General features: G+C 40.2%; 1 protein-coding gene across 2 annotated transcripts; it reads right to left on the reverse strand.

Moving 5' to 3' along the window:
* Nucleotides 1-9,672: 9,672 nt before the first annotated feature.
* Nucleotides 9,673-23,229, reverse strand: Lsm6 (LSM6 homolog, U6 small nuclear RNA and mRNA degradation associated). 2 transcript variants are annotated; one of them, XM_027926791.2, is made up of 5 exons: nucleotides 23,125-23,226; nucleotides 21,650-21,752; nucleotides 15,946-16,049; nucleotides 11,920-12,033; nucleotides 9,673-9,962 (listed from the first exon to the last, which is right to left on the reverse strand). In XM_027926791.2, exons 3-5 carry the CDS (start codon nucleotides 16,037-16,039, stop codon nucleotides 9,928-9,930), a joined length of 243 nt encoding a protein of 80 aa, XP_027782592.1. In that variant the 5' UTR covers nucleotides 16,040-16,049; nucleotides 21,650-21,752; nucleotides 23,125-23,226; the 3' UTR covers nucleotides 9,673-9,927. The 2 variants fall into 2 exon arrangements, with proteins under 2 accessions (XP_027782592.1, XP_027782593.1); XM_027926792.2 differs by lacking the exon at nucleotides 21,650-21,752 and having other exon boundaries at nucleotides 23,125-23,229.
* Nucleotides 23,230-23,915: the final 686 nt, after the last annotated feature.

Raw genomic sequence — 23,915 nt, forward strand, 5'->3', positions numbered from 1 at the left:
GGTTTTTGAGAGGCCATGACCATGACCTTGAATGGCTGGTGCTAAGGGTCAAAGGAGGCAGTGTCTGCTGAGCACCATGGACGGGCCCCGGCCCAGGCCAACCCAGATGATGTTGAAGGAGGTGAAGCTGATGGTGATGAGGTTACCATGGTGAGGCTCCTCTCCTCTAGAAACCAAACCTATGAAATACCCCATGGTCTTGATGTGCCTTCTTTAAGCAAACACAAACTGGTTTCTAAAAATCACACCTTATTATTGTTTTTTTAAATCTCTAATTCTTTTGAGTAGTTCAAGGTCTTAGCATTAAGCTCTATGGTCTGCTGTTTCCCTGCCTTTTCCTTCTGGTTTTAAGCAGGACATCTGACCAGTCTCATTTTCTTCAGTCTCTCATAGGCTCCTGTGCTTCCTGCATCACTGGCAAGTTGCTATGTGCATCGAGATGTAATTCAGTGCCGCCAGAGACCAGGGTTAGACTAGAGGAGCTGGTCTTCTGTGGTTTGGTGGCTTCTGTTCTCTCCTAGAAATGTTTTCAGCTTGGAGATCATTCTTTTTGAACAATAAAGAAAAAAATATGACACTAAGCAGTTCAATCCTCAGGTCATCTGTGAACACCATGCTACTCTCACTCACAGTTGGGTCTGTCTCTTTATTGTTCAATTTATTTTGAGAAGTCTCAGCACATTTTGGGTTTGGGCAGCTTCCTCCTCCTCCTCTTCCTCCTCCTCCTTCTCCTCCTCCTCCTCCTCCTTCTCCTCCTCCTCCTCCTCCTCCTCTTCTCTATTGAGCACACTACCACTGAGCTCCATCCTCAGCTTTTTTCTTTTTTTGAGAATGGTCTTACTAAGTAGCTGAGAAACTTGCTAAATTCCTGAGGCTGGCCTTGAACTTGGGATCCTCCTGCTTCAGCCTCCTGAGTTGCTGGAATTGCAGGAGTGTGTCACCATGCCTGGTGGGGTTTGGGCCTCTTGGCACATTCAGGTGGTAGGTGTTTAAAGTCCCTGGCCAGACTGCTGGATTTAAACCTCAGTCTTCCACTTACTAGCTGGGTGATGTTGAACAAGTTTCTTCACCTCTCTGTGCTTCTATTTCCTCATCTGAAAATGGAAAAAGACCTATTTACAAATGGAACAAGTCTTATTCCATCTATATTGCAGGGGTTTGTGAAGTTTAAACAAGTAGAATTCCTATAAGCTCTTGTGGCATTAGTTGGAACCCTCTAAAGGCCTCTGTTTTCTCTTTGCAGGTTATGCACTGGATGAAATTCCACAAAGGCCCTTGAAGTTTTGGAATTTCCTTCCACAAGATGCTTTTACTGAATAAGACAATCCCCGCAAACCAAATGTTCTCTCTGATGTGTGGATGATAACAGACAATAAGTGTGTGTGTATCGGGGGGGGGGGGGTGATAGAAGTTCATTGGATTAGACAAAGGAGGATGAAGGGAAGGGAGGGGGATGGGAATAGGAAAGACAGTGATCGAATGAAACATCACTTTCCTGTGTTCATATGTGAATACGAACATCATGTACAACCACAAGTATGGGATCCTGATTAGGATAAGTTATACTCCACTTATGTATAATATGTCAAAATACACTCTACTGTCATGTATATCTTAAAAGAACAAGTTTCTAAAAAGTGGAAAAAAATGATGTTTTTCCTGGATCTTTTGATACCTGCTTTCATAATGGCCAGGATGTGTTTGACTACACTCAACATTTGTGTTGTTCTCTGGTCAACACACCAAGAGGAGAAAGCCACTTTGTCTAATTCCAGCCACTTCCCCGTCAGGGAGCAAGTTGCTCTTTAGGAGTCCAGTATTGGCCATTCTTTGTGTTTCTTCTGATTTCTAAGCGACAAAACCCTGTCTGCTAGGCAACCCAAAACGCATCAGATGTGCAGCTTGCAGCAGAACAAAATTCCCGTATGTGATAGGAAACCACGCTCCCTCTGCACCGTAACATGCCTCCCTGCTGAGTGTCCAAGCTTTCCAATCGAGATAACCATCCTGATGCTGCACAGAACAGTTCTATCCAGCAGCAAAAATGCTTGCCAAAGACTAGACAGATTTTTAAGGACCTGAGGCCTTCATTTCTAGGGAATTACTTGTCCACAGGAGAGCAGCAAGTGCCAGGGAACTTCAGGCATTGGAAATAAAAGCCAAATAAAACAGCCCCAGCCTCAAGGAGCTTCCAGTTACAAGGGCACCAAGATTAATCTAGTCTCAGGGTTAAACTTGAACTGTAGCCACGTGTCTCTCACATACACAGGCCTGACAGTTGACTCTTTCTTGAAGTTTTGTCAAATTTCTAAAGCACCTAGGTCACCCAAGAGGTGATCCTGAGGTCATGGACAATGGAATGAGAACAGCTTGGAGAGACATGTGACATTGGAGAAACCTTGCTAATTGATATCCAGAAGGGCAGCTGGATGGGAATTGTGCCTGGATCGCTGGGGAGGGGTGGGGGAGGAGTGGGAACTGGTCTCTCCATGAAACAGAAGACACAGGGAGAGAATGTTAGTTCTGGGTAAGTTTTACTTCATTAAAGGGAAATGAATGACAGTAACAAAAGTAATTCTATCAAAAGTCTCCACTGATTTTTAACAAAAAGGATGGCTCTTAAATTCTCTGTCCGATGGCTTGATTATTTGACCTGGTTTCCCTTTTAGTTGAAACAATAATTTCATTTTTCTGCACAGGAAAAACAGTTCTTAGCATGGGGAATGGTCTCTATTCTCTCTAGACCTCTGTTTAAAATTTTTCTTAAAATAGGTGATTCCTCCTTTTTTTTTTTTTTTCTGAAATGATATGGTATTTTGATGAAGGCCTTCTAGATCTCTTGAAATTCTGGTCGTTTTCCTTATAATTTTCAAAGTGATCTGTTTCAATGAAGAGTTTTTATAAGAAGTTTTTTCCCCCCAAGTTTTGTAATAAACTGAAAAATGGTAGCAAAAGAACAATTGCAAGTAAACTAATAAAATAGAATATATTTATTATAAAAAGGCACAACATAACCTGGTTGGATTAAGCAGTGATTTGAGATAAGCCCTGTGTGTGCTCAGAGTTGGGGGCGCACAGCATTTGCACAATGATGGCCCAAGAGTGGGAACCAGGGAAAGTTCTAAGAACACATGTGTATAAAGGTGTACAGAGAGGCAGCAAGTGACCTGGGTGACAAGATGGCTGAGGAAATCCACTTACATGGAGGAAAGATTTATCTTGACTCAGTGTCAGAGGTTTCAATCCATGGCCAGTTGGCTCTGTTGCTTTGGGGCCTGTGTCAAGGCAGAACACCATGGCGGGAGTGAGTAGTGAAGCAAGGCTGCTCACCCATGGTGGCCAGGAAGCAAAGAGAAACAGAGGGAGGCACCCATGTCCCAATATCCCCTTCACAGACACGCCCCCCCCCCTCCACTGGGGCCCAGCTCCTACAGGGTCCACCACCTCCCCCTGATGGTGCCATGGGCTGGTGACCTAGCCTTGAACACAGGGCTTCTGGGGGACATTTAAGTTTCAAGCCATAATTCACATAATATCTCACTGGGAAAGAGGCACCTACTTACTTCAGTTGTTATTAAACATCTGACAAATGAGACTGCAACACGGATTGAGCCGGACGGAGTTGGGCCGGGGATAAGGGGACTCCGATTCACACACAGCCTGCCTTCATTTCTCTCATGCACTTCCTGGGCCTGAAGATGCATAGCTTCTGACATGAGGACTGGCCTGGTACTGCGGGGAAATGGCCTGCTGAGTAGTAGTTAGGATTCAGGGGACTCGGGGGGGGGGGGGCTGGTGGGGGGACAAACAAATTCTTAGAGATAATCATCTCAAAAAAATGCGAGTCTTTGCACACAGTGCCTGCAGACCTGAGTCCAGGGGCAGTTTTGTACCTTGGCCATCATGGAAAGGGCTATTGGCTGCTTATTGATCTTTCCTGTCACACTGGAGCAGAGTGATAACAAATCACTGTCACCAACATCATCTTGGAACGTGGAGGACAGCAGTCTATGCACACATCATGTGACCTTCTTCCTTGCACTACTAGGAGGATGAACAGGAGGAGAGGAAATTGATTTATTGATTAAATGCATGCTAGAAGAAGGAATCAGGGAGGCCAGCACTTAAGCACTTGACCGAATAGCAGAAAGTGATTATTCTAGTTGCAGGAACTTCCCAAGTGACCCAGGGCAAGTCACTTAACCCCTTTGCCTCAGGTTTCCTCATCTGGAAGAGGACTACCTTGCTCAGTAACCATGATGGGGGAGCATGAGGACTCGCTCAGATGGCTAATGAGTCAGTTGGTAGGGTTGACCTCCGAGTGGCTCCTCTACTGCACCTGTGTGGGGAAATCCCTGGGAAACTTCTGCACCTGTGCTAGTGCCAAGGCTCAGGAAGGGGCTATGAGGCAGGCTTGGCCAAAGAGGTGCCATTAGAAAAAGGAAGAAAAGCAAAGAGAACATCAGGTCCTACTAAGGGCACATCTTTGAATAAGACAGGTGGCACATGCACTTTCTCAGGATGAAGATACTCATAGAAGGTCATGCATTTACTGAAACATAAGCCACGTACACCTAATGTATCAAAAAGCCAAGTTTTGGTGTGATGTACAACCTGCCATTGAAACACATCGGTACTGGGGATTGAACCCAGGGCCTCATGCAAGCTAGGCATAGCACTCTACCACTGAGCTACACGCCAGCCCTGAGACCCATCTTACACAGAACATGGTGCTGATGTACACCAAAAGTTGTGTGATCATCTCTCCACAGTTAGAGGTAGCTGGCATATTTGATTGGCTTGGGACAATGTTTACCTGATCTATGGAAAGGTTGTTCTTAAATTTTGCATTTTCTTTTAAATCTAGAAACACAATAATTGGGAATTTGTAAGTTAACCTGGAACAACAAAATCAGACCCAAACAAATCTATTCAGTCCCAGTTTTTCAAACTATGAAAAAATCAGTCACTATTTTTCTTTGGTCTAATGAAGTGATTAAGACACCAGGAACACAAGTCTCTTGACCCCAGTCTTAACAAAGAAGGATTCTTTTTTTCTAAGCAATAAAAATTGCTTTGAGATTTTTATGCCTCTGTATGCTTCATAAAGGATGATTAAGAACATCTAGAAGGCAAAGGACACGGTACCACATCAGGATGGTTAATTTTATATCAACTTGACTAGGCCACTGCACCCGGATATTTGGTCAAACATCACTCCAGATGCTGCTGTGAGGGTACTTTCTAGATGACAATACAGTTCAATGAGTAGATTCTGAGTGTGAGTGAAGCAGATCACTTTCCATCTTGCAGGTAGGACATATCCAATCAGTTGAAGACCTTAATAGGAAAACACTGCATTTCTGGGAGGAAGAGGAAATTCTTAGCAGACAGCCAGAGATCCAAACTGCAACCCTACCTTGCCCATGCTGGACTTGTCAAGCCTCCACAGTTGCATGAAACAGTCTCTTAACATACATCCCTTCCCATATCCATCCCATCAGTCCTGTTTCTCTGGAGAAGCAGACACTGAGATAGGTATTACCAATGTGTACCAACACATTTTTTTTTTTTCTCCTGAATCCATAGGATTGTACTTTCCTAAAAGCTCAAAAGTTAACACTGGTCCTGCAACTTGCTTTGGATATTCAAGTGGAAGTGATAGGTGTCGCTTCTAAGCCAAAGCACTTAAGGGTCCCGGAGTGATTCTTTATGTGCTCCCACTGTGGCAGCAATACCAAAACCTTGCACTGAGAAGGTGAAAATATCAGGTTTCTGTGTATATGGAGCACGAATGAGAATTATGTTGTTTCAAACCACTGAGATTTGAATATTTTAACACCAGTTGGTGTGTGGGGCAGGTTGTCCTGTGTTGCAGTAACACCTAATCAACTATACATATTACAAATTTGCAGTTTTTTCAACAGGGCTTCTATTTGATGTAAGTCCTGAATAGTGGTTTGAAATACTGTATGCACTTGAGGGTAAGAAAACTGTTTCTCTAAAATTATGTTAATTTTTCACAAATTGGTCTTGCCTTTAATCCAATTATAGGTATAATATTTTGCCACAATGATCAGCATCCATTCCATTATAAAGCCCAGAATACATGGAGTTCATAGGGATTTTAACAGTTTTGGAAAGTAGGCCTTGAAAACTGGTCTATCCCCACTGTTTCAGGGTTTTGTGATTTTATGAAGTTCTAGAATATGTCCATCTTTCTATCTGCCATAACTCTGAAATTATTAAGAATAAAAGGAGAGGTTCAATACTGCAGATGTATCAAAACTGATCTTCAAATAAAATAACATCCATTGTGACTGTTCAGTTTAACCATAGAAAATCTGGCTTGTGCTAGGTGGGGGGAAAGAGAGTTAAAATAAGAGCTGAACCACATGGGCCTGCAGAGAAACAAGAGATAAATAGATGGAAATAATTAGATTTCAAAATTATCCAGTCCTGAGTTTATCTAGAATTTTAAGATAGAAACATACAGTTAAGTTGATCAAATTGGAAGTATTCAGATTTTAAAAAGAAGTCTGTTTTGGTCCAATTAAGTGTAGGACCATTTTCCCACATAAATATGTAGACCTAGAATGGAAACTCTATTGCTTCATTGTACGTGGAGGATGTGAACAATGTCATACTTACTTTCCTATCCCCATGAGGCACAGCAGTGTCTGCCTGCAGCTGTTGTTCATTAAATGCTAAACTGATTTCTGCCACCGCTTCCTCAAATCCCTACTTGCTGGCCACCTCCCCTACCTTCTAAAGGAAGGAACAGAGCAAGGAATGGTCAGGGCTATCTCCACTGTTCTCTCCCATGTGGAGTGGATCACTGCCCACTCCTACAGTCCTGCCCCTTTGGATAACTGGCTCCAGTGGTGAGTCAACTGATCTGTCAACATCAGCGACACTCACACGGTTGCACTGCCATGTACCAACAGGCAGCAGCTACTGGAACTAAAGTAGCTGCTGGCTATTCAGACTCCAGAGAGGTAGGTCATGGCTAACACCGCACCTCTCAGGAGTCTAGTTCAACAACCATCAGGGCAACCTCACTAAGGGCAGTCAGCATCATGCTGCCGAGCACCAAGCCTCCTGAAACAAGGTTGGAAGAGAGAAGAATTGCAGTTGTCTTTCTTTCATCAACAATTTCTTTTTGTGGAAGAAAAACAAGGGTTGAAGCAGTTTGGCTGTGAATTGCAAGGTCATTGCGTGGGCTGTAATCTGCCTTGGAATACAAGTGTGAGCCAATACTCTCGAGGGTCATTTGCTTTGAGGACAAAGTTCAGTGCAACAAAAGGCGTTGTCGGACCACAGTTAGGAAAAGTCTGGATCCTCAGGTTGGAACACTGGACTGAGGTCACCGGAGAGTCAGTGTGCTTATCAGAGCCCATTCCCCTCTTGAGGTTGCTTCTGTGCTTAAGATGTAGATTACCACAGCCTCCAGGGTGACAAGCCTCACACACCAAGTGGATGCTACTATGTTTCCAGGCCTTAAGGAATCCCTTATGCATTTGTTACTATTTGCCACATAATTAGAAAACTCCTAGCATGCACTACATATTGACTCAAACAAGAGGCTCAAGATGTAAACCATCTCTCAGTAACATTCCCTCCCTGAATGCTGAGATGGAGAACATAAAAATCAGACCACATGTCTGCCATCTGTATTTGTACTTGTCAACAGCTCTGTTTTGGGATAAACAGTTTTGAAATAAGAATCAATTCAACTTGTTGGAAGATTAGCCAAGGAATAGCTCAAAGACCAAAACAGAATGTGAAGTCAGATAGTCTAAAAATCAAACACAATTTTGTTTCTCACTAAACATTCTGTTTTGTCACAGCCCAGGAGAAGTGTGGCAGCCAGGGTTTGAGGAGGGGGGGGGGAGGGGGCACAGAGACAGGGAGAACATATTTAGTCAAGTGAAAAATTCTTCAACCTAGAACAAATGTCTTTGCTTTGCTGCAATTGGAAATCATTCACTGACCTCTAGGAGACTACAGTTAAGAAAAAAGTAATTTTGGCATTTGTACTTTGTTTCACAGTTCTACTACTTGAAGGTATACCTGGGAGACAGCTTGCGCTGGTCCAAGTGCATAATGCAGCCTTTATTATCATAAAAATGGTAGCATTTCCCAAAGTCGATCTTGATTAAAAGTAGTTCCATGGATGAAAACACTACTTTACCACAGAGCTATTAAACTGGAGAGATGGCAAGGGGAAAATAAAGACTCATATACTGAAGGGGAGGTCAGGAAAGAAGTTAGCAAAAATAGGATGCTAGATTGGTGGGAGATAACAATGGAATTGCTTTTAGAGGTGGCTGATGTGAGTGAGTGAAGGGACAGTCACTTGGCTGCCCCACATACTCTACAAAACAAATGAGAACATGTGTCCTCCACGTGGAGGGACATCCATTTTCTCCTTAAAAGAAGTCATTTATAAAAGAGCAAATTGGTGATTTGTACTTACAAACTGGACCCTTTTCAAGCCCCTGTCAAGAAGTGATAAATTATTGAAGCAAAGTATAAAGTGTTTTATTTTCCGTGTACACATAGGAAAACCTGGTGAAATGTTTCTGTTCACCTTTCCTGAGTTATTAATTAAAAAAAAATGTTTCCGATTATTCTCTGATCTTCAAAATAAATGGCACAAACGCCACACACGCCCCTCCAGAGCCAGCACTCCTTCCCACCTTCCCCCCTCATGCCCCCACATCCTTCAGCCAGGCAACTGTTTCAAATTGCACCCCAGCTCCAAACAGGGATGCTGCTGAGACTGGGCAGGGAGGGAAGAGGAGGGCCGATGCAAGCTCACACAACGGTCTGGTGTCCATTCAACCACAGCACCAGATATATTTGTTGTTACTAGAGACAGAGTGGAACTATTCAGAATGCAGCAGGGTGGGGGGAAGCTCATTAGTAATTGTGCAGATCCCCTCAGCAGGAGTCACATAATCCAGAGACACTGCCTTTTGCCAGGCGATATGAAAGCCTGGGGTTCCTATCTGGGACAACTTCACTCTTGAACACAGCTCTGATTTTAAAGAAAGTTTTCCCCAAAGCCAATTGCTAAGCAAGTTAGAAGAAATTCTTTCCCAATCACAGCTTAGCAACTGGAACCTGAATGAGTTTATGAGCCCTGGGTTTTGCTTTCATATAAATGACTGAGTTGCACGGAATGGCTCTTTCTCTCCTGTGGCCACGAACTGATTAACACTGATGTTACACTCCTAAAAGGAGCAAGGAAACCTAAAAGGTCTAATTGCACAGGCGGAGTCACAGGGTGACTGCTGACAGGAAGGTTTTTGCCCAACTGGTATATGGTTAATTCTTTAGAATTTCTCTCCCAACTCAACTGGGATTTCCACTCAGTCTGTGGAAGTGCCACTGTTAGAACCCCCATGCTATTTTCTATCTAGGTGACTGAATCAGCAGCTGAACTTCTGACCTCATGGCCTCTTTTTATAGTCTCCAACGGAAACTGGATGCCTTTGTTGAACATTTTTCACCCAAGTATCTTGTATGTGAGTAGAAGGGGAGAGGATAAAGGAGGAAATCTCTGGAATGTTTTAATTATATACCCATACATGCACCACTGTAGTCTGCTGAATAAATAAGGCAAAGCGAATGACATGACATTTAATAACCTTGTAGGAAAAAACAGACTTTGTCTCTTGTTTTTAATTATTATAGCATTCTATACACTGACACAGAAGTAAAAGAAAATGACTGAAACTTAAATGTGAAAACTCTTTACAAGTCAATCCACAACTTTATACATTTATCTTACTCACATGTCAGTGAAAAGTCACCAACTACTATGAAATCAGGATAACTTATAGCACAAAAGAATCAAAAATAGAAAAACTTTCATTAAAAAATACATCCAACTATGAAAAGAACTGCTCCTTGGTGTCTTCACATCCTTCTCTTCTGCGTACTTATGTATAACACTGAAAAGACAAAAATAAATATTTAGCAACTGCTGTTAAGTATCGTAATAGCAAGTTTTAAAAGCAAATTTTGGCTTGACACCTCGCAAATTTAAAAGGAATGCTCACAACATACAATTAATTCAGGAACAACTACACAACTTGTTTTATGAGTCTAGACCTGGGTTTGATTTCTTATATGACTGCAACTAATCTTTTCCATCCACTGATTGACTTCACAAATTGTGGCCAGAATGATAAACAGGAAAGTCCCTTAACTATAAGACTTGTTCATTAGTAATCGTGCAGATCCCCTCAGCAGGAGTCACATAATCCAGAGATACTGCCTTTTGCCAGGCATTGATATGAGACTACTCTATCATTAAAAGCACAAAAATGGTACTTTTATTATCAAAGTAAATCTACCAGGCTAGATTTCAGATTAGGAATAGTGTTTTTACTCATCTCTCCAACATAATTGTAAACCTGCTGCTCACCTTTTCAATTGCACCAGGATCAACAAAAGCTGAGTTGTTTTTTTTTGTTGTTGCTTTTCCAGGCACCAAAGCCCTTAGTCTGAGTTACCTGACAGAGACTCAACCTTTGGTATTATCCAGTTTTGCTTTGCTAGTCTTGTCATGACCCCCAAACAGAACTCAGTGGGGTATGTCGTATTGTGAGAATAAGACAAAACTGGATGATGGGTCACTGGTCAAGCTGTCACCAGAGGTACATTCCTTCCCTAATCCCCACCATGAGTATTCAGATTCTGACAGGTTTGTTCAAAGTGAACATTAAGGGATGTCTTGGCCAAAGAAAACAGCTCAGATTCATCAATTAAGTCAGGATTCTTCTTAGGAGCTGAAGAGGTGAACTGGGAATCCAAAGATAACAACTGCATTATAGAAAAGGCCATATGAAGGCAAGCACTGAATGCCACAAAAACACCTCTGGGGAAACTGGACAAGTCTTAGGTACGAGGAGCAAGTGAAAGGCTCCACCTGTCATCACTCACAGAACATCCTGTGGACTGTTGCTATCAGCTGTCTTAAGGCAAGATCATAACACTTCTTAGTAAAAAGAACACGAAAAATAGGAGGAGAAATTCTACACCCTGGAAGCATCAAAGCATGTATATAAAGACATGATGCAGAAATGTGGTCCTGCAAAGATAGAGGCTAGAGTATCTACTATATGACTCAGGAAATTTCACCCATAGCACAGAGATCCAACTGCTAAGGGAGGCAAAGATCTCCTTGCCAAGAAGCAAAGAAATCAAGAAAAAAATCTGAAGTAAAGAACCTGAGAGCTCCATTTGGGGAACAGGACCAAAATGTCGGAGTTGGTCAAGGGATAAATGCCATAATTCAATTTCTTCCCCTTCCTGCCAAAAATTCAAACATGACTTCACTGGATAAGTTAACTTGTGTTTTGAAATGAAGTACTTAAATAACCACAGTAATCATAGCAATATATTAGCAATTAAAAAGCTGAGTACTTCAGAACCATATTTCCTATTTTTCCATTTTTGCCCTATTTAAGGTATAAACCTCTACAAAAAGCATGTGAATGCTTTATAAAAAAAGGTCAAATAGGATAAGCTAAGCACCAAATTATGTAAACTCAACAGAGCAGGGAAACAGCACCCGTTCTTACCAGACTGTGAGAAGCAAGAATATGTGTTGGGGGAATATAAATATATGGAAGAGAATGGGGTTCCAGATCAGTATACCAACATCCCTCATCAGCAAGAGAAGGAGAAAAGAATTTCTAGTTCCACAATTCCATGATGCACCTAAAAAAAGAACTGGCAACACTGAAAATCCAAGACTTACAATCATTTAAAAAGAAAAAAAAAAAAAATCTAAAACTCAACCTTCAAATGATCTAGAAAACCCCCTAGTACTCCTGATTATAAACATTTGAAATAAAAGGCTTATTTCAAATGCTGTAGAACTATAGAGTGAAGAAATATTACCATTGTTTCCTCGGATAAATGCATCCCCATACTTATTCTTCAGCTGTCCATTAACATATTCTTCTGTCTGCTCCAGGGCTATGTTCATGTAGCCATCCAGGCAAGCTAAGACCCCTAGAGACAGAACGAGTCAAAAACAAGATATACAAAGTAAGTAAGAGTTGAAAATTACAGGGCATATCTTAGAACTGACAATTTCTTTATTCAATAGTCCTTAAATGCATAATATAAAAATTCACACTGATAACAAAACCCAATAGACTTAAGCACAAAACAAGCCTTTATTCTACGGCACTCTGAACGAAGGCTAGGAAGTGCATAATGTGAACATGGTCACACATCACCACTACAGGACAAGCAACGAACTGTCACTTCCCTCCTGGAATGCTTGATCACCACAGCAACTTTAAAAGCCTTCACAAAAGTAACAGAATAAGAATATTCCAACTAAAATGCCATTCTCTGGACACCAAAGAAAGGAGTGGGCAATTATGCATGGACAAATGATCCTCGGTTCCAGTGGCATTTCTTACTTTAGCCACTAAGTGAAATACGGGTCTGGCAGATTTATTTCACTCTTTCACAACATCTACTGCAGCAGATGAATGTACTCCAGGGTTAAGAGGAAGTCTCCACAATCTGTTAAAATAATAGAAGAGGAGACAGCAGGTGCTCCTGAAAGAACATCTCAAAGCTGTGACTCACACTGAAGAGCAGCTTGAGAATACAGGGCAACATATTGCATTATAACACATCCCATTCTGTTTTGTTACAGTTATAATATTTTCAAATCAAAACTAATAAGAGAAAAACAGCTAAAAACATTCTAGGGAGCTTTCAAGGAAACAGTGTGAGTAAATCACTTTAATTGTGTTAAGACAGTATAAATTTTGCAAAATTTGACCAGATGATTTGTTTTCAAAGGCTGAAAATCTGTAAGCCTCTAACTCTCAGCATCTAATTTAAAGTGCTATTTTCTAGGGGAAAAAAAGAAAGAAAATAAAGCAAAACCACACACTACAGATTCAATTTGATTAACCAAGTCAACAGTTTCATTTAAAGTCTTAACTTCATTAATATGCACCTCACTCTCTGCTTCTGCCCCCATTATCCTCCACACAAAAAAGTTTCTTTTCAAAATTGTGTGTGTGTAAGGAGAGCACAGACATTAACCTAAGGGAATTCGGAGAGAGGCTGTAAACTTTCAAAGAACCAGAATGGACTGTGAACTATTAAGAACAATTATTTCCCAGCAAAAGAAAGCTTAAGACACAACTTTGCAGTCTGGTTCCTGCTGGACTAGATTACATCCAAATCACAATCCTAAATGAGCAGGAAATGTCTAAGATATGATATGCAACTATGAATAAAAGCTAAACAAAATGATTATTTCAAGATGCAAGGTTCACTTCTAATGGGAGTATCTGTTTTCGAAGCAAAAGTTAAAAAAACAAACAAACAAACAAAAAAAACCTGCTCAGGAGGTTAGAGTTATAGTCCCCTTCCTTCTCCAGGAGATTAAAAAGTACTACAAATAATAGGAAACAATGTTTTCTTCAACATTAAAGAGAAAGAAACTCTGTCAGAAAGTTACTATTTTTTTTTTTGGTACTGGAGATTGAACCCAGGGGCACTTTGCCCCTGAGTTCCATTCCTAGTCTTATTTATTTATTTAATTTTGAGACAGGGTCTTGCTAAGTTGCTGAGGCCAGCCTTAAACTTGTGCTCGATCCTCCCACCTCAGCCTCCTGAGTAACTAGATTACAGGAGTGCATCACTACACCAGGCTTTTTTTTTTTTTTTTTAATTATTTGTGGTTAAATAATAAGCACATTCTTTTAGTAAGGCCCCCTACATAGTGTAAAATATTTTGCTTTAAGAACACAGAGATCATGGACAGACAATCATAAATGAAGAAAAAAGTATGGTTATTTCCCATGTAAAAGGCTGTTTGGTCTTGTTAATAAACAAAGAAAATACAAACAAAACTAAATATCACTTGCTGCTACTTAGATTGGAAAAGAAAAATAAAAGTTCATAAAGGCTCTGAGAACATAGAGAAGAAAAAATGTTGGACCTAATGGAGGACCAGCCACCTGGCAAACTCAAAAATCCCAGCCTAGGAGATTTATCCAGAAAGACACTACACACTCAAGATGTGCTAAAAAAGCAGTTGCTTTTAATGGCAAAAATTTGTTAAATAAATCTCAGTAGTCATTAAAGGAAACCAAGTAAAAACAAAACTGGTACAGTCACATGAGGGATTCCTATGTAGCCACTAGAATTTTTTCCATACTGTCACAGAACTAAATGTGTTAAATAAATAAATAAATCAGGGTCATGTGCAGTTGATTCCATTTATGTAAAATAATATACAGAGAGATAAAAATTGGGAAGGCAGATTATCTCTGGATGGTAGAATTTGAGGAGATTTTGTTTTCTTTACTTTTTCTCCATGATTTGTTTTTAAATTCTTTCTTTCTTTCTTTTCTTTTCTTTTTTCTTTTTTTTTTCAGTACTAGGGATTGAATGCATGGATGCTCTTCTACTGACATGTCCCCAGCCTTTTTAAATTTTTTATTTTGAGAGAGGATCTAAGTTGCCCAAGCTAGCCTCAGATTTGTGATCTTTCTGCCTCAGCCTCCCAAATCTGTGGGATTACAGGTGTGTGCAACTGTACCTAACTCTATTTGTTTTTAAATTTCTAAAAATAAAACTAAAACATGTATTATACCTTTATAAATATTTTCCTTAAAGAATACAGAGGAAACAAAGTTAAAAAGACTGATGCCTTCAATAAAATGGGTACTAAGAAAATACTGAACACAAAAATGTCCCCACCCTAATCAACAGTCAAATATACTCAAACCCGAGAAGTCTAGTGATCACTTTATCACCTCCATAGGGCTCATCAATAAGTCAATGGGTGAAAAGCAGTATACAGAGACTTTATAATTTCTCAGTAACTGGTATAAATCCACTAGTTATAATACAAAATTCAAATTAAATTAGTCATTAATGTCGACAAATAAAGCAAGCTGGGCACGGCATGTGCCTGTAGTCCCAGTCAGGAGGCTCAGATGGGAAGACCACTTGAGCTCAGGAGTTCAAGATCAGCCTAGGCAACAAAACAAAAACAAAGAAAGAAAAAGAACAAAGGAAGGGAAAAAGCAGTAAAGCAGTGGCTTCTTAACAAGGTTCCTGACTTAAGCCTGAATTTGAGTCCCAGCTCCTCCCTTTCTATGTGGGGATAATCAAAAGAGACCTCAAAGGATTCATGTTCGGATAAAATGAAAATGTGTTAAAAAGATCAACACACTGACATGTAGTAAGTTCTCAACAAAATGATGTCTGCATGTGCAAAAAGAGAAAGCTCAAGAGATTACCATCATTAATTATCTAGAAGAGACCAAGGCCACAAAACTTTGCTAATGAATTAATCATCTATACTTGTGAAATACTCTACGTAATTTCATGTATCTTAACTTTGCAAGATTTGGGGTTTAGCAACTTTTTAAAATGAAATTTGGTATCACTCCTTCTGCAAAGTTAATTTCAGAGCCTCTTAAAGAGTATGCTCTACAAGAACAGAAAGGCACCACCCAATACCCCACACATCACATAACTGGGAAAGTCAGGCTATAAAATGATGCTGCTCAACAGCCGCCTGCCAATCTGAAATACTTCTGCAAAAACAAAGGCTGCTGCACAAAGGCGTTCTTCACTACTCGGTTATTCCTATCTGAGTTGATTGTGAGTCCCTGGCTCCCACCAGGGAACTTTGGTTATGTATCATCTCCAAAAGGAGACAGAGTTCACACAACTAACAGCGGAAGTCAGAAGAACACACTTTGCTGTTAGATTTTTCTCTCTAAAAGGAACCATCTCAGAGGTACAAAGAGGTAGAAAAAGAGCTGGACATAAAAAATGTTGATGATCAATGCTTTTTTGGTCTATTGGGTACCCTGAGTAAGTCACATTGGCTTATTTAGTTACACCAGTGAGGATAAAACATGAAAATATTACCTCGATAATCCACTCCAGAATTTAATTTTACCACAACTGGCCGTCCGATGATTTGCTTTAAGAAGTCACTAGGGGTTTGCTTCCGCAGACTCATTTTAACAATCCTGATTAGAAATATGAAAGGAAGCAATAAATGTAATGACAAAAGTTAATTATTCAACCAAAAAAACCTTGAAGCTAGGAAACTGAGTAGGTAAGGACCACGTATGAAGACTTGGTATTATTATTCCACTGCTACTACTACATGACCACTAACAAGTTGTCAGTGCTTACTATGAAGCCAAGTGTTTTACATGCATTATTTCATGCAGTCCTCACAACATGGTTTCATGGCAGGGCCTCACTGGAGCGCTCTGTATTCACAGAGCAGCTACTCCTTGTCACCTGTCACTGCTATCTCACACACAGCATACCCATTACAACCACTACTACACTCACCATTTAATGAACACATATTTTATGCTGAGCATTCTATTAACATCTTTAAAAGCACTATCAAATTTAATCTTTACAGGAACCTCAGGGAGAAGGTCTTTCTATCCCCATTTTGCTGATGAAAATAAAGACACTGAAAGATTAAATAATTTTCCTCTAATGTGATGAAACCAAAATATGATGTAACAGTCAAGTTCTAACTAGTCTCATTTTAAAGTCTTCTCTATATACAAAGGCACATTATGAACAACTGATGTCTAAACAGTACCTATGAGGATAATTATTATAATCATTACTGAAAACTAATAACTGAGTACACTACTCAAATTGGTTTTTTGTTTTCAATCAAAATAGTCAAACATTGTTTCATAAATATCACTGCTTATTTTACTTCCAGTAAAATCACCCAATGATCTGATTCAAGTTCAGGATCATTGTTTGAGATGTTCTCAAAGTGAATCTGTGTATCTAAGCAGTTTGGTAAGCTGAAATGCCACGAACCAGTTTTCATTGGTTCAACAAATACTCATATGCAAACACTGTGCAAGAAATTCAAATATACATCACACACAGAAGCTGTGACCTTAGGACCTGAGAATCTAGAAGAATCATCTAAACGCTTGTTGAAGGGTCATAAGTAAATAAGTGATTACATTTTCGGTAAAATAATTTTCTCTTACCAGGAAAAGCCAACACCTAGGTTAAATAAAATACAAATTTAATAACTATCATTTGGACCATCCACAGTACCCACCTACAAGGATGGTAATATTTTTTTAAAAATATGATCAAGTAACTATTTTGTTCAGCAAGATTCAACTTTGCCACTGAATTGCCAGCTCATTTTTTTAAAGCAGCACAGCCTCAATAGATAACTAAAATTACAACAACTATTACTACTACTACTTAGTCCACATAGCAATTTTATTTATGTGTTTTCAGTGCAAAGAGAAAAATTACAAAGTAAATACTGTAACAGATTCAGTACCTTTAATGAGTTTAGTAAAAACAAACAAATGTTCTCATTCATCTATAAACTATCTATTTATGTCCCGCATATTTACCGTTTTATGGCTAAACAACGATACTCATCTCATCTCATGAATCTTAGAATCATTTCCTATTGCAGATGTCAAATCCCATTATGCCAGTTTCTTCATGTACAAAATCGAGATAAGGTCAGCTGTCTATTTAGCATTTAAAAAAACACACTAAAATACACTGTGATGGGAAAACCTAGTTCACAGGTTTAAGTGTAAGGGATTAATTAATTATTAGTAATTTCACCTATTCCTAAGCATTTACAATTTAGGATGAAAAACACTTGAAAAGCAAAAAGTGAGAAGCAGAGTTAAAAGTTAATGTTGGAAGAGAATACAAACCCAGATGACCAGTTGCTTGACAGTATCCCTTAAAGGCATTAACTTTCTGTACCATAAAAAAACAAACAAACAAACAAACAAAAACAACACAGATATGTTCTAAGCTCTCCAAAGGAAACACCTCCATTAAGCCTCAATTTTAGTCCAGTTAACATCAATCTCTTCCTGAAGGCAATCAAGCACTGAAACTCTCATGGAGCAGCTACAAAGTGTCAGACACACAGGCTGGAGATGCAACCACAGCCTTTGGGCCCTTGGAGCTATACTCCAGAGGAGGGTTAAAAAAAAAAAAAAAACCAATGGAGATTTTTACAAAGGCTGTATGCAATCGGGTAGAATATTTATGTATAGAGAAAGAAGTAGGCAAGATAGATCAGAGGATTTCTAGAGGTGACACCTGAGCTGAGTGTGAGGGAAATGGAGTGCACCAGCTGAAAGGAGAGAAGTCTCAGCAAAGACACTGGATGACTGGATGGTGTGTTTGGATTTGAAGGTCACATCTACACAGGCAAGGAGGACACAGCTACATTCGTTTGTAGGGATCATAAGCTTGAGCCTCTGAGTCAGTTTCCCACATTTGAGTCACTTGAAGATTCCTGTCGGCGGTTCTAGAGAAGGATTCAGGGTCTTCAGGGTCTGTTCGCACAATCCTAGGAGACTGGCATGAACTGGCAAGTGTGGGAAATACTGTCAAGGACAGGGAACGGAGGATTCTAAGCAGAATTGCCTGATTCCACTTTCTGCTTTAAGCTGCGGAAGAGAGCAGGCCATCTCAGTTTTGGTATCTTGGTTTGGCATTTGGTTGTATGTAATACAACCTGGAACTATTTCCTTTTTTTTTTTTTAAACAGGTCTTTTCTCATTCAAAAACCCATAAGCCACATGAAAGGAGGGACTGGTAACAAGCTTCTCATTTGTTTCCTAGAATATCTACATTCTGTTAGAACTCTTGAAAAAAATAACATTTTAAAAGTTATTTGGGAAGACTATGGTTGCCTCAAACACATTTTATCCATCACTTTAGTAGAGCCATATCTTTTACATTAGTCTTCATTAGGCCTCCTTGGTACTCCCTGTTACTTAATGACTTGCCCATAAATCCATTTTGTATGAGTAAATTGGTCTTGACACCACAATTTTTCCCATCACTTGGCTCAAGTAATTTTAAGTTTTCATCTTTTAAATTGGATAAGGCAGAAAGAACGGTTCTGACAATTTCTGAAGCAAGAGATAAGACTCCTGAACCATAAACACGTAAGAGGAAAAAGACCTCCTTTCTGCAGGGTCACCTTGGTAAAACTTCTCCCTTTAAAATTAAAGCCATCATCACCTTCTATGACTCCTATCCCTCCCCTGACTCCTACTCAGGCTTGTTTTAAATGACCTATTTTCACAAATGGCTATTAAGTCAAAGGCAGTGTACTTTCTGTCAGAAGCCACAGAAAGGTCTATCGAGTATGAGGACATCTGCATACTGCTCTGCAGAGGTTTTATTTGTTTGCTTTTTTTGGTAAAAGAATCAGGGGGAGAGGGATCAAACTTCATTCATTCAATGATGTGCTTATGGATTCATAAGCAATTCACACAGAAACCCTATGAAGTGGATGATGAACCAAGGCTTGACCCCAAAGCTCAAACCTTTTCAAAAGTACATGCTGTCTGTCGCCTTTTTGAATACGCCAAGATTCCCCTATTAAACCTGGGGAATGGCCGTGGAGACATGTAGATCTTATTGAATAAGAGTAACTAACAAGGAGGGAAAATTACCCAGTGACAAAGTACTGTAAATTTGCCTGCAAAGAAATATAATAGCTGAGTGGAAAGAGATTTGATGTGATTCTGAGTTATGCTATTGAACAGAAAATCTGGAAGTCCTTAATTCTTGGCAGTGTTTTCCTATAAACCTTTACTTATGCCTAGTGTTTACAGTTTAGGGTGGAAAAAGAAAATCTGAAAAGCAAAAATTTGCATGGAAACATAACATTACAACCCAACTAAATGCAGCATCATACAAAACTATCAAAGTCAGAGGAGGGTGCCCCACTGAGAACGGCTCTCCACACAGCACCCGACTGAGACAGAGGAGTGCCTGCTCTTCTGAAGAATTCATACCAGTCCTTCCACCCCAAGCACAGGATTACTGCCTCCTCTCTCCAAGGGCCAAGAGAGTCCCCTCAGAGCACCTCTTTCCACTGTCAGTCACCACCCTTCTCAGCTAGTTGCCCTTCTCAGGCCATTTTGTCATTTTCCCATTTGCCAACCAATCTCCCACAGTAGATTCTAACAGCTCAGGGACAGAGAAGGCATCTTCCTCATTTGGTATCCTGGTTACCTGAGCAGACTGCCTGAGTCTGTGAAGAGACATTTAAGACCAGTGCCAAGCAAAATCCCAGTCCCATTCTCTCCCCACCCCCACCACTCAAACTACAGGTTCAGAGGCTAGTAACTATCATTTATGACTTCAGCAGTTATCAACTTAGAAATGTCTCTGTTGTTGAGCACCAAGTAAGAGAAAGAGAAGGGAAAATAGAAAAATTTCTGTGTTGTTGAAGAAAGCGAGACATCCAAGTCTACAGAGATGCTTGTTAAAAATGCAGAGTCCTGAAGCCTACCTCAAGCAAAAGGCAGTTACTTACTTGTAAATTACTATAATTTACAATTTTTCAAGTTCCCCAGATCATTCTTATAAACCACTGGTTCTCGACTAGGGGTGACTTTGCACCCTACTGTCAGGGACATTTAAAAATGTCTGGATGGGCTGGGATTGTGGCTCAGTGGTAGAGCGCTTGCCTGACATGTGTGAGGCACTGGGTTTGATTCTCAGCAGCACATACAAATAAATAAATAAAATAAAGGTCTATCAACAACTGAAAAAATATATTTTTAAAAAATGTCTGAAGATTGTCATGTCTGAGGGTGGTGCTAGTGGTATCTGGTAGATAGAGGACACAGATGTTGCTAAATATCCTACAATGCACAGGAAAGCCCTCCACAACAAAGGCTTATCTGGACCAAAATGTCAATTGACAAAACTTGCTAACTAAAATAAAAAACATTGTTCTCTGGACTTAAAGCAAAAAGGAGTTTTAAAGAAATCTTTGAGCCAGGCACAGTAGGGTGTGCCTATAGTTCCACCTATTCACTGAGGCAGGAAGATCACTTGAGTCCATGAGTTTGAGACTAGTCTGGGTAATAAGTGAGACCCTTTCTCCAAAAAAAAAAAAAGAAAGAAAATAAAAGAAGTCTAAGAAATGAGAACCAATAATTATGTCCTAGCCAAATAATGGATTATAAAATAATTAGCTCTCCATATCCTGTGATTTTCATGGATCACCATACTAAAAAAAAAAAAAAAAAAAAAAAAAATACAGTTAGACCTATACTGGTTATATGTAAAGTGAACATGACTTTTGTCATTATTTCCTAAACAATCCAAAAGAATATTTACGTTGTGTTAAGTAATCCAGAAATGATTAAAGTTATAGGGGAGGATATACATAGGTTATAGGCAAATACTACGATGTTTACATAAGGAACTTGAACACCCATGGATTTTAGTATCTGCAAGTGTCCTGGAACCAATCCCTCTCAGATACTAAGGGACAACTGCATAGCTTACTAGGAATATTTTATTCTAATGTATAGAGAATCTGAAAGCAACTGAAAAAAATCCTGAAGGGAACTGCCTTTTTAAATAATGGGTTTCTAGTCCTAGCCATGGAAATGGTCACTTTCCCATTTATCAGTATTTTAATTTCTTCAACAATTAAACTCTTTTATTAAGTAAAATTCTAAAAGGAAAGAATAATCCAGGTGATGTAAAATTAAAATTCTCTTCTATGCCACATTCAGTGAGAAAGCATCTTGAGGCAGATAAGGGTACTCACTTGGGAGGCAGGAAACCTGAATTCTAATCCCATCTCTGCTATTTAATTAGCTGTGTGACTTGGGTAACTCATCACTCCACCACTCAGGCCCCAGGTTCCTCATCTGCAAAATAAGGCAGTTATGCTAGATGACCACTGAAGTCTCTTCTGCTCTAACATCCAATTAGTCTATATCATAACTCCACTAATACACACACACACACACACACACACACACACACACTCTCTCTCTCTCTACTGAAGATTCCTGCAAAAATATTTTAGCAAGCACAATCACTAGGCATCACTATTAATAATAAAATTGCAAAAAGAGGCTTTGCTAGTTGATGTGTTAAGAAATATACCATACAGTCATACCTGAATGATATCAACTACTAACACTTGATTGAAAAAAAAAAAAAATTGGCAATGTTTATGAACACCTTAAAAATACTCTGTTAGAACACAGCATCTAATGATTTAACTTCTGAGAATTTAGTCCATGGAAATAATTTACAATACAGTTGAGGGGTAAAAAGTTTATCAAAGTATCATCTGAATGTATTATCTGATGCTGAAATGGAGCAAAGACTCAAAAACAATCCAAATGCCTCAGTCAGGGAAACGGCTGAATACCTGATGGGACCCACGAAATGATAAAGTAGCCAGCCAACCAAAAGAAGAAATGGAATGAGAAATGATACTTAGGAAAGGTTTTTAAATGGAAGTGGAAAACTAAATATACTGTTAAGTGATAAAAACATGCAGAGTCTTAGCTAAAGTCGAAATTAGCACATACAAAAGAAAAAGTGGGTGTAGGTTGAGGGGTTTTGTGCATATCATTTTCTTTACCAAAGACTGTATTTTCAATTTTTTTTTCCCTACAATAGTCATGTATTAGTTACTACGGAGAGGCGTGAGGAGGACATTAAGTTACCACCAACATGAAACGCATCATCTTAATCCTAGACACCCTAAATAAAACACCCGCTATGCACGCGCGCACAAGGACACAGAAAACTTCAGGTGACAGGACTTCACACCGTGCAAAAAAACATCGTGAGGCTCCTGACTTGCCAACTCGGTGGATGGGCCAGACGAGCTCTTAATTCCTGGGGCTAGGCACAGTGACCGAGGCCCCGCAACTCCCTGCAGCCCAGGGAAGCGGGCGAAGCTGGGCCTGGGTTTGGGTCCTCTTTCCCGCCATACCCCGGGTTCCCAACCAGGGCAGCCCGGGAACCAACCCCGAGCCAGCCGGAACCGCGCCGCTCCTCCAACCAGAAACCTCGTGGCCACACCAGGCGCCCAGGAGAGAACGCGGCGCGGCTCGTCGCGGCGACCCGACACCCCCGGGCGCCGGGGCCCGCTCCCCAGGCCCTTTCCGGGGCGGCCCGGTCCGGTCGCTGCAGTCGCCGCCCGGCGCGACACAATACTGGGGCCTCCAACCCAGGGCTGCACGCGACTCCGTCCTCGGCCCGCCAGGCCGCCGGGCTCACCTAGAAGCCGGGATCCAGCACTCTCACCCCCTGCGCCCCACGAGCCCGGCCTCCGCGGACAATCCGAGCGAAAACCGAAACCGCCGAGGCGGCGGCACTTTTCTGCCTCAGCCAATCAGTGCTGTCCTCTACTACGGCAGCTCGCGGGGACCGAAAAGCCGGAGCGGGCCGGAGCGCGCGAATCCAGGAACTCTTGTTTAGTGGCAAAATTGGTGCAATGGGGTTCGAGTAGTAAGAACTGGCGTTCTCTCTTCTAATAGAGAGCCGAGTGCAAAAACCGAAATAAAAATATGAAACAAACTGGAGATGATGTTTTGGATAAGATTTCTTTACAGAAGTGTAACAAATAGTAAGGCATAAGAAACTGAAATGCATTCTTAAATAATGGACTGTATGTACCCAGAAATGTCCTTGTGTCATTTAAAGCAAATACATAAAACAACCTCAAGTCTTTAAATACACCTTTGAATGTTAATTAAATATATAAAGGCTCAGACACTATTAGCAAGAGACTTTCCATGGGAATGTTAAATGTTACAAAAAATTAAAGTCACTAAAACAACTGAATTATAAATGATACAAGTTATATTGCATTACAGAATAGTTCCAGTTGAAAATAGTATGCATACCAGTGTAACTCTACATCGTGCACAACCACAAGAATGGGAAGTTATACTCCATGTCTGTGTAATATGTCAAAATATACTCTACTGTCATGTATATCTGAAAAGAACAAATAAAAAAATAAAATTCAATTTAAAAAATAAAATGGTATGCAGATATAATTTAAT

The sequence above is a fragment of the Marmota flaviventris genome, chromosome 7 (genome assembly GCF_047511675.1).
Source record: "Marmota flaviventris isolate mMarFla1 chromosome 7, mMarFla1.hap1, whole genome shotgun sequence".
NCBI lineage: Eukaryota > Metazoa > Chordata > Mammalia > Rodentia > Sciuridae > Marmota > Marmota flaviventris.